The 12,293-nt window shown below is 33.2% G+C and overlaps 1 protein-coding gene across 1 annotated transcript in view; it reads left to right on the top strand.

Annotated features, from left to right (window-relative positions):
• Window positions 1-12,293, top strand: part of LOC118733513 — a 165,344-nt gene that overhangs the window by 15,702 nt on the left and 137,349 nt on the right. Inside the window, exon 2 of the mRNA XM_036462930.1 lies at window positions 6,160-6,473. Within this exon, the coding sequence (XP_036318823.1) occupies window positions 6,243-6,473 (231 nt within the window). The 5' untranslated portion in view covers window positions 6,160-6,242. The remainder of the gene's footprint in view (window positions 1-6,159; window positions 6,474-12,293) is intronic.

Here is a 12,293-nt window from a genome sequence, read left to right as displayed (position 1 = left end):
GTACCTATATCGATTTTTTCGTGTGTTTTAAAATTTTTTTGTTTTTGTCGCACGGTTTATTAATAATCAGCCTTATCATGAATTTCATTTTCCCCGAACCGGTTCACTTTTCACTTTTGGTTTCCATGGTTATATTATGGACGGATGACAAATTTTCGGGTGAATTTTTTTCAGGCGAAACTCAGGATAAGGCAGAATATTTATTTAAAATATAATTCAATATTTAACAGAAACCACTTAAATAAATGTTTAAAAGTTGTACAAGATAATTTTTGTGTATGCAGTTTGCAGCGTTCAATTTTAGTATAACAAAAAGGAAGTTTTAAGTCGCTAAAAGTTACCGCATATTTTTTTGAAGGGACTCCGAATAAAAATTTAAAATTTTTGCCAACAACATCATTTTGAAATTTGCTGCTATAATTTTTTGTATTTGTCATATATTTTTCTTATTTGTATCACTTAGCATAAACAAATTTACCCAATTGAACCGAACCTAATCGGTTCTTGTACCGGTACACGTTTTTTCTAACTGGTTCGAACCAATGAACCGAACCTCATTGATTTTTTGAGTGGTTTGTAGCTCTGATTTTATTGGTCGGAACAATGTTGAGCTTGTTTCGGTAATCCAATACCATTTTTTATGTTATCTGATGAGTTATGAATGACTTTATAGCTGTTTGGCTGTCCGATAAGGTCTCAATGCTCTGGTTCCAATAGTTGCGCTTGATGTTAAAATCCGGGCATATTTCTATCGCGGTTGTTTCTACTTGGAAAATGGAAATACAGTTTACCGGCACCTCTCCGGCAATGGCTCGTTCACCTTTCAAATGATAGTATGTTCGATATGTTTTGGATATATCAGCCCAACATCTTCGATAATTTTAATAAAGCTGAGCTTTGGGTGCATGTTGACGCTCGGCATTGCTATGCGTGGGCACTACTTATTGAAATATCGGTCTTCCTAAGACCTGAAAATCCTTCTGTCCTTATATTGCTATCAGTCGTCTTTATAATAGCCCATTTGCGTCAATCTGTATACTAGTATGAAGGAGGTGAGGTTTGGACTTACTGATACTATCTCCACTTGTGATTTCTGGAGTAATTTTTGATCTAATACAGAATTGAGGAAATCGCCTTGTGAGATTTTGGGCGATTTTTTCCCTTCAAATCAATTCTTTATAGGTTGTGGAGTTAGAGCTTTAGTTTTGATGTGGCAACACTTTTTATTAATATTCGATATTTAGGGCCAAAGTTTTGCTCTATTTTTAAGAAATTTTTAAAACAGGTTTTGTGAATCGTATAATTTGCGGAACAAGCCTGTTAGCTTTTACGTATATGTATTTTGATAGCAACCTTTTTAAACTTCATGCTCTGAAATTGAATACCACACATTCGGATTTATTACGAATATTTTCATATTTCTATTGATTTCTGCCATCTTAGTTGGCGCGTCGTCATATTACAGTGAAAAAAAATTTTAGTTATACAATCTTCCTTTTTTGATTAATGGCTTACGTTGTCATAGTACAATAGTAAATTGTAGCAACAAAATGCATTTGTTATGTCACTAAATTAGTGAGTCATTAAGTCTTTTAAGTTATTTCAGTTCGAGCTGCTATCGCTAATGTGCCTTGATTACACGCTTCACTTAATATTAGCTATTTTCATTTTAAAATAAATTATTACTACTCATGCTGAGCATCATTCTTCTGATAAGTAAAGCACAATTTGCATACTAACTAAGCAACTAAGTGCACATTCCACTTAGCTTTTAAACTTAGCTTTCAAACCTAGCTTTAACCCATTTGAAAGTTATGTAACCCTGTCAAGTTTATCATTAGTAAAATATTTTGTTTATTAAGGTTTTCAATTATGCACGTAAACAGCCAACAAATACACGTATAACAATTTGTGCTTTCATAAATACATAAAAGCATATAGTAAATATATTTACTATTTATTTGAGTACCAGTGAGCTGCGCACAATACACCTTTACATAGAACACATTTATCTCTGTCGCTTTTTGAAGATTCCTCATTATTTCTTCATTACCCATTTGAGTGGCTTTACTTAAATTATGTCACGTTTTGTTGGTTAATGATGCTTGGCGCCTAAAAATTAGTTTGTGCACTTAGCTAAGGTCTGACTTCTTTTGTCGAACTTTTATAAATTATCTTACACAACTTAGGAAGAGGTACAAATTATATAAAAATAAAAATAGAACTTTGGGATCAGAATTAATACACACACATACTCACATTAAAACTGTTTTTCTTTTATTTAATGTTAACGTTATTTAGATAGCAGCGTGCTTAGAAGAAATAACAATACTTGCTTTACTTTGTGCTTTATACATATGAATATGTAAAGTCATACCAGTGCGTAAAACTCATGACTGAACTATGAGTGGTGTGGAAGAAATGCCTTATAAAGAACTGATCTAAATGATTTTTAGAGTAGGCATTTTATGATCGATATGTAAATAGGTCACGAAGTTCCATGGTTTTGGCTGCCTACATAAAGCAGTCATATCGCAAAATTTGTTGCTAAACAATCAGTGGTATAGGAGATATATATAGCTTTTAGAGCACCGATTATATCTTGCTACAGTAAATTCTACACACACAAAAATTTATATATTCGCGTAATTATGGGCAAAATATAGTAAAACTGCGTACTTATTTTTTCTCTCTGATGTCAGGACGTTTTTTAAGTACTTTGTAACTTCAAAGACAAGAAAAATTCAAAAAATTATTTAAAAAATTCTGTGCAATGTAAAATAACAATGTGGGTATCAAATAAAAGAGAAAATTTGGTAGAGTCAAAAAAAAATAATAAAATTAATTAAAAGTGCATTTCCAATATCTATTCGTTCTTCTAAACCAAGAAAATTCTCTATAATTTTCTCTTTCATCTGGTATCCATATTGTTATTCTAAATTTCACTGATTTTTTTAAATCATTTTTTAAATTAATCATAATTTTAAATTTCAAAGTCTTTTCAAAAAACATCCTGATGTCAGAGTGAAAAACTAAAAACGCAGTTTTGCTATATTTGGCCCATTGCTTCGAGAGTATTTCGATTGTTTCGCGTGTTTAGAATGTGTTTTTTTTTTTTTTTCGTCGCACGGTGTTATTTACCAAATAGCTCACCAAATTGCTCGGTTTTAGCTGTGCAAATGAAGGAGTTTTAAAATAAAACCCCATATCTGAATAATCACGAATCTGGACGATCTTTGAAATTATGACTGAATACTTTTCGTTTATAGTTATTGAAAATAGTGCGAAATTTTATGAACTGAACAATCAGTTGTATGAGAGCTATATATTTTAGTTGTCCGATTTTGCCGGTTCTCACAAATGAGTAATCCATTACAGAAAGACACCCGTGTACCAAATTTTTATTTGATATCTCTAGAACTGGGTGACTAGATTTCTTCCTAACAGACACACATGGCTAAATCGACTCAGCTCGACGTTCTGATCATTTTGGTATATTTTTCCATAGGAAAACTGTCTATCTATTGTTCTTCTAGAACTTACAAACATCGAACCAAAATTATAATACCGTCTCAAGGTCACGAAAGGTATACAAAAACCATTGCAACATTTTTCACTTCGTTTCATAGCACTTGTTTTCAGAGTCCCTCCATTATAATACATCTTCACTTACATACGTACATACTCACTTTATGTGAAATAGGAACTTTCTATGTGGAAAATTCATAGGTGAAGCGTTTCGCCCAATTAACATTTTTGGCGAGTCTGAATGTCCCAGCTGTTGCTATTGAAGCCCATTAATTATATAGACACAATACTCGAATATTTGAGAATACGTCTAACTACATACACACATGTGCCAGTGTTAAATGCATAAACAAAATTAACGAAATGTGGTGGGTTTGTTTTGTCAAAAAACTTGAACAAAAAAAGTAGCTTTTCTTACACTTTTCATGTGAAAACTTGATTAGAAGAGAAAGTAGTTTTCCAAGCAGTTGAACTATTTTTTACCTTCACAAAACAAATACGAAAATACATAAAAAAAAACAAGACAATGAAGTACATTGTTTCAAATTTTCTTTTCGTTACACATTTCAGGCAACATAAAAGCATTTTAGTAAAAGACTCGATTTAATAGGTGTGCAAAATTGAAATTGAAATGCTTCACCATTCACAAGGCACATTTCTAGTGTTATAGTTGTTGTTGGTAGCATTTTAAACACTTTGCTTTGTTGTTGTATAATTGCCATCAAACATTTCATTCATTCATTCATAAAATTTTCCGCCACAGCACCAACAGCAGCATACTTAGTAGATATATATGTAAAAGGCACCCAACAACTCAACGATTCGCAATGGTGCCGAGGTGAGCGCCTCACTTACTTCAAGTTCCACTTTTTTGTATCTGCATCCCTGTTAAGATATGTACATATGTAATTGCTGCAATAACAGCAACAGTTGTGGTCATTATGATCACAAACAATTGACATCTTAGCGTTGACAGCGAAGTGTGATTTGAAAAATCATGCTCGTATATATGCTCGTATGTAAGTGACTGGTTGAATTTAGTGACGGCCGAGGCGCCGATGTTTGTGTCGAAATGGCGTGTTGAATGTAATTGGAAAACTAACTATTTGTAAGACATGTGTGCCTACATGGTTGCATGTGTATTTATTGGTGTGAGGTTTTTGCAACTAATGTTGCCTATCGAACGGAATTTATGAGTTGAGCAATGAGTTTTAAATGCGCAACTTTTATACACCATTTGTGGTAAATTGAAAAACTTACAAAGTTGCGAATGTAACTCTTAAAGTTTCAAAAGCAGTAGAGCAAGGCTAAAGTGTATATCAGAATGCTGACTTAATCGATAAAACTTTATATGTTTCAAATATTTACGACACTGAAATTACTAATTGAGTTAGTAATTTCCCAACTAAATTCACAAATTTTTGTTTGACTCTAAGAAGCGGAATAGAATAACTCAAAGACCAAATAAAAGAGTTCTTAACTGAAATTTATATAAAACTATTTTGCATGAACAAATCACAAAGAATGTGAAAAAAAGTATTTAATTTTGAGTATTAAAAATATACGTTGTTTGTTGTTCGGCCCAAATTGGCCGAAGTTCGGTTCGGTTAGGTTCGGCTCTAAAAATCGATGTTCGGTCGTTTCTTAGTAATTACCCTTTATAGAAAAAACTGAAGTATGCAGTTTTGTAGCGCATACAAGATGTGTGTTCAACAAAACTCTGAGCGCCGAGATTTGATCGGAAACCCTATATCACAGGGCGAAAAATCCAAGCTGGCAACCCTAGCAATGAGCTCCTACCTAAATTGCGATTGTCGCACTAACTATTGTCGCAAATATTAAATACAGCCTGTACAGAGATTGGAAGCCTCATCAAAAAGCAATAAATCTAGGGGCGGTAAGCCTTGTTATATACTTAATACCTCCCCTGGTATTTTAGGGAAAGCGCTTGGTAATAATGATGCATCCTTAGGTAATACTGCAACATCAGCGTCGTTAAGCTGGCAGTCCGATTTAGAGTGTCCAAGAAGAAGTCCCCAAACTTTGCATACTTAACATCAACCCCATTCACCACCATCGTTTCAAACTTAAGCATTGAACGAACTATCCCAACAATACTTAATGTAGCAGTATCAGTTACTCTTAGAGTATGTATGTTGGCGTGCTGATCTTATTTTGTAAATCTTAAAAGATTGCCGAGTGACCCAATATTTTCGCAGAAAATCACAAAAGTTTTCCTTCTAGATTTACCTCCTTCTGCTTAACACAATAACGGGAACATCTTTATTCGTAACTGGAACATTACGTTCTGTTTAAAAGTCTTGAGTAGACATCCAAAGCCTGGATATGTTCCCATACCAGCAGGGTATAAGCGGAGTTCCCCCAACTTCTCGTTAGAATTATTTTAAACATTACTCGAAGAATGTAATTGAAAATTAAAATTTTTTACAAAAACGCTAAGCCGAGCTTCTTTGTAAAGATCACAGAAAAACTGAGTTACTAATGCATTGATAAATCTAATAAAACTTAGGTAAATATTTTTCCGATAGATGTATTGATATTGATGCTGATAACTAAAATGATGACAAAAAATTTGGCATTACATTTTTTTCTTTTCTTTTGTGTTTTCAGAAGTATGCCAACACAAAGTAGCAGTACATTGAAACCTAGTTAAAAGAACATCATTAGCTGCCTAAAAAGAAAGGCTCGCAATAATGGCTTCACCCTTGACATCTACGCTCTACCGCCAGAGCAGCGGCATGTATGCCTCAACGCCACCTAAACACTATGCCATGGGTGGTGTGCAAAATAAAAATGAACGCAATCGCCTGATGGAGCTGCTACGTTCACCTAATTTACTTACATCACCAACTTTGGAACCCTCATCGAAGGGGCTACTAAATGGACCAGGACAAAATAATTGCTTCCTAAATTGTGCTGTACAGGTGAGTTGTTGAAAATACCTTTATTGTTTTTTATTTTGATATACATCTTTATAATTTTAAGTTTAAAAAATTAACTCAAGCTTTTAGTGGATTACTCCTACGTCGCTGGGTTTATATTCCTATGAATTTAATTCAAAATACCTTAGATGATCCTAGCAGTCCATTTTTTGTATTTTTTCGGATTTCCTCTAATCGGTTGTAAATCGGATTGACCTACGAATAAATAGAAGCAGTTTATTGGGTGATAGATAACTTAAGCGCTATTTTCTCAACACATTTCTGCCAGCAGCGTAAATAATACCTAATATTTGCAAAGGCAGGGCAGAAAGTGTTTCGTCATTTCATCCTCTTCAAAACAGGAACTCCAAATGGGGTTGTCATGTATGCCAATAGCATTCAGGTGCTCGTACCACAAGAAGTCATCAGTTAGCAAAGCAGAAAGCTGTGCGCAGTCCAATCTGCTCAATTAAAAAATAATAATTCAGAGATTGAGGGCAATACGAGTTACAGACGGTGGTGTGGTTGGTTTAGAGTTTTAGTGCTGTAACTGGATACAGACTAAGGAATGCCTCCCTCGCCCTGCCTTGCTTGGCGCTCTTATTGATCTAGGTTAGATTGGATGTTACAGATGGTTCCTTAATTCGTGCACAACATCGTGGAACAACATTTGGCAAAGGATCTTGGCCAAAATTTTTATTTCTGCATAATTTTAAATGGGTACGCACAATTTCCGATGCCCTTAGTGTAGATTCATCATCGCTGATTCATAGTGATTTGACTCCCAATCCCTTTTTCGCAAATTATCCAGTAAAGAAAAAACATCCGACTTAAGACCCTAAGTGATATAATCATCCATATGTTTGCCGACTCCTGTTCTGTTTCGGTAATGTCAGTATACAATTTTTTTCTTAGCCCCTAAACTCTGCAATTCTCTAGTGTTATTTTGTAGTAAAGCTAGCGAAGTACCTTCCCACAAAAGAGACCACAAGCATCCAAAGAAATGTTTCCAATAACTCTCCACTTTTTTTTACTCAATTAAATTCAGAGCAAGTTCGTTGCTTAAGTCTTTCGTTAGACACTTTTATTGGGCAGCTTATATTTTTTATTAGACAGCAGACAAGGCAAGTAAGTATAAATAGAATATGCTAGAAGTCCATATTCGAGTTCACTTTATATTCACATAATTATAAAAGTGCAATCAATACACAAACACGTGTATGCACATACTTATGCACTATGTCCCCCATTTCACCCACACCGATAATTAAATGTATGTATGTACTTTTAAGTAAACATGTAAATCGCCTCATTCACACGCTCTTAGTTTACATTTACTTCTCGATGCAGATTTAAATTGCATTCAGTTGGCTAAGGAAAGCGGACGCGCCTTCAATTTGCTGATTTGTCTGATTGTGAATCATATTTTGCATTAACATAAAACATGCAACAAATTGCAGCAGCGAGCAAGAAAAATAAGAGCACAAACACTAACGCTGCCACTCTAAACTAACAAACTACTACTTTTTATTGTCGTTTTCCGTCACATCAATGCTTCATCTAGTTAGATGTATATATATATCATTTTTTTTATTGTCTCGCATGTAATCCGAATGGAAATTGTTCATACAAATAAATGATAAATTAATTTGCAAATTAAAAGTATAGCATGAAATCGTGTGCAGAGCAGCTGAGTACTGAGGAGAAAAAAACGAAGAAAACGCGTGTAAAAAACATTGCTGAGGGTGAAGTAGGCAAAAAGAGTCATGGGAAGTGATCATAAATATATTCAACCAAAAAGGCATCACACAGCAAGTAATTATCCAGAGATGCATGTGTGGCTCGATACTTACACATATATAAATGTATACATACGTTTACAGGAGCTCATTTAAATATGTATATGCTAAGGCCAATTTTAATAATCTTTGTATGCTCACTTTGGCAATTTTTTATTTTTATTTTTTCTTTCCACAACTGGCGCGCGAGCTCATGCAGCAAATGAAGAGTGTATATGTATGTGTGTAAAAGACATATTTATTTGTATATGGCTTTATTTTCTGATATTGAGGAAGAAGTTGTACCGCATTTTGTTTAATTTTTACTTCCCTGCTTTTATTATTTAGCGACTGCCGCATGTGGAAGCTTGCAGTTTCCCAGATGCCCGGGGCTGCACCATCAACAGCTGTTTATTATTTATATGCATAAATTCAGCTACATATGCATACTCGTATATTTACTTGCATAGATGTGTGCTGGTTTTTATTTTATATTTCTATTTCCCTGATTTTTTTTTTCTGCTGTTGAAAAAAGCATAGCTTTAACGAAAGCAATACACATCTTTTTCACTTGGTTGTTACGCTGTTTACTTTAATTTTGTTTTACTGGTTTTCATTTCTGACTCATGGCGTACACATATGCATATGCACACACACACATATGTATGTGTTTTTGTGTTTTATCCACCTTCGGTGAGCCTGTGAATTTTTCTATCAATTCATTGCTATTGTCTTCTGCACATATCAGTGTTATTGTTGTTGCTTATTTTTTGTAATTGTGCTAAATATAGCCAACATGTTTTTGCACTTTCTTCCCACTAAAAAGCACTTAAAGTTCCCCTTGATAGTTACACGCGATTGCAGTTTTTTTTTTATTTCAGTAGTTTTAGCGCCAGTGATGACTCAGGGTTCAAAGAAAATTTACGCTTTGCTACAAATAGAAGGATATCGAAAATGCCATCGATTTTCCTGACAAACCATTTTTGTACTATAAACTCTTAAACGACCAAATTCTTCTACGTAAAAGAACTTTGAAATCTCAAAGTGTTAAAAGTAAAACAATTTCAAAAAATAGTTCAGTTCTCCAAAATATGGTGCTATGTACATAAAATTAAAAGTAACAGTTCCAGAAATGACAGACAAAAAGTTTGTATTTATTTTAAGAAAAATATATAGAAATTGTGCCTCTCGCGCATCCAGCAGCCCTTTCCTTGGTATCAACTTCAGCCTTGCCACTCCTTTTTGAAGCATCTCAAATTGAGGCCTCCATTTTTTCGCATGATATTCCTACATAAGCGACTTTTCAACGCCTTAATTATTCACTTCAAAAAATACGGTTTTCTGTTTAAAAATCAAATTAAACTGAACATATGCAAAATGGAATATTTTCTGTGTTTACAGAAAAGATAAAGGAGGAGGAATTCAAAAAAATCGACATATTGCACATATACTGCTGAGACATTTTTCTTCATAAGAAGTATTTTCGAAATAAATCGTTATAGAACCCCTTTTATTGTTACTCGCATTATTTTAATATTTTATTTAACTTATTAATTAATTGATTTTAACATTTGAAGATATAATCAAAATGTGTGCCAAATTTAATTGAAATATAGCCATTTTTGCCGTTTAAAAAGACGAGAGGGCGCACTGTAGAAAAAAATTAATACGAATATAAAATTTACAAATTGGTAAACGAGCCCCCCTTTAAAAACCAGCAGTTGAGAGTCATAGTATTTTTAGTTAATTGTAATCGTAATATACTATATAAGTGCAAACCTTTCTCTTTTGTATGGGGACCCACCTATATGACCAACCTTTCCAGAATAATTATTGGCATACCTTTTGAACTGCCTTAAGACTGGCATTTGTAAGTGAATTTCCCCGATAAGGAGAATTAATTTGGGAACTCAGGAGCTGCTTCAGTTTAAAAAGAATTAATACAATTTTATATACAAATTCATTATTAAAATTGCGTTTGATTTGTTCAAGGCTAAGTTCGCATTGATTGACAGCATTCGCTTACTTAACGCTGTCAAGTGCATGACATAATTTTGATATATTCAAACACACGCATATGCGTTTAGAAATTCACACATACTATACATACACGCAACGTCTGAACGTCTTACTTATGCCTTTCTATGGCAAGAACTGTCAATTTCCGCTGGAGGTAGAAAAAAAATTAAAGCAAAAGAGCTTCCTACATAAAATTGGCATTGAAAATTTGATGTCGACTTTGGTAGTTAACGAACAATGGTGCGTGAATTTTTGCGATTGTTTATAAAGATTTCATCTTGTTTGGTTTGACGCAAAATGTTTGTAAACAATTAGTTATAATTTTAAAGATTTAATCTTTAGTAATCACCAATAATAATGTCTTTTTGGCCATCAGAAGCGTCAGCGAGGAAAATTTTAGTACAATATAAAAATACTGCAATGCGTATGCGTCATAGAGCGACAATCAAATAGCTGCGAGTTGACAGCATAATTATGACAGCTGCACTTGGGTTGGCGTAAATTTTGTCAAGTGTGAATTTAAAACTGAAAAAAAAAACGAAACGAAATTAGTGCTAAATTTTCTTGTCACCAAACGACTGGTTTTCAGTTGGCTGCGGGTACTTTAGTTATTGTCCACTCCTTTTTTGTGGTCTCTATATTTATTTAGTGCGATTTTTGCAAGAGTCGCAGCAATGGGTATATTTGATACAAATGTGTTTAAATGACCAACCTTTTTGATGTATGGCTAATTGTAGTTTAATTGATAGGTAGCACGCAACGAAAGTAAAAATAAAAAGCTAAAGTCTGGTGCGAATAAATAAGAGTAAGGATTTAATGCCATATATGAATTGAAGTCGTGATTAGACTCGCGATTATACTGTTTGGCTTTATAAGCAGCAAAATAGTTTAGAAAATATTTTTGACGAGAGTTGCCACCTGTTTACGAGTTCAAAATCAATTCAATTAAAACGTCAAATTAAATATTTTTAAACGGGAATCAAACAAGTGTGGTTGAAAATAGCTTTATGTTGAAAATATTTTTGACGAGGGTTGCCATCTGTTAAGAAAATCAAAGTCAATTTAATAAACAAGCTAAATAATATATTTCAGTACGTTTTCCAAACGTGAGATGTTTAAATAAGCTTAATTTCCAAAATAATTTTGAAGAGGGATGCCACCTGCTCAAAAAATTAAGGATTTCTTGTATTTATTTACTTCAAAAGGGTTGTCATATAGTAAGAAATTGAAGATATATTAAAATAAGAAATATATCAATAGCGGTGTCAAGGAGGGAGCTTTATTTAGGCTTTATTCATAAAATATTTTTGATAAAATATATATATAAATATTTTTGTAGTAGTTAATTGAAATATCAATATCACATCGGGGTATCTTACATATTTACACCGAATTATTTTATAGAAGAGTTGCCACATTTCCAAAATGTATTAAAATTAAGTTTTCCCGTTTATGATAAATTAAATATATCAATTTCACTTTGATATGGAACCAAAGTTATTTTCATACTATCAAGACTATCTACGAAGATAAGTTATTCTCCATACTGAAATTGCTGATTTACAGGACAATTCTGGCTAAGATAGTAAAAATGAAAGGCAGATAGAAAGAAAGTTCGAAAGACTATTCCTGCACAAAAGTCTTAGAAAAAAAGCTTTTTCATTCACTACTCGTGCTGAAAAGCTATATTGAGAGAAAGCACTTACTTGTATGTACATCATTTAGCTTGCGTCGCTCCAACAGTCCCAATGGCCGATTGAGCAAAGCACAGGCGTGTCATTTGATACATGCGAGTTCGAGTCCTCGGGCAGCGGAATTTCAATTTTTTTATTTTTCCTTTTTCAGTTTCGTTTTCTTTTAATTTGTATAATTTTCCCTATTTTATTTAATTTTTAGGATCTTGTTTTAGTTCTTTGAATTTTGTTTTTTTTTGTGATTTTAAATTTTATTTTCTTTTAATTTTAAATTTTGTTAAAAAATGCATATATTTGTTTAATTGTTTTTAATTTTTAAATACTACTTTCTT

This window comes from Rhagoletis pomonella, unplaced genomic scaffold (genome assembly GCF_013731165.1).
Source record: "Rhagoletis pomonella isolate Grant_MI unplaced genomic scaffold, Rhpom_1.0 Rhpom_scaffold_00002, whole genome shotgun sequence".
NCBI lineage: Eukaryota > Metazoa > Arthropoda > Insecta > Diptera > Tephritidae > Rhagoletis > Rhagoletis pomonella.
The sequence above is the reverse complement of the archived record's forward strand: the minus strand, read 5'-3'. Positions and strand labels throughout refer to the sequence as shown.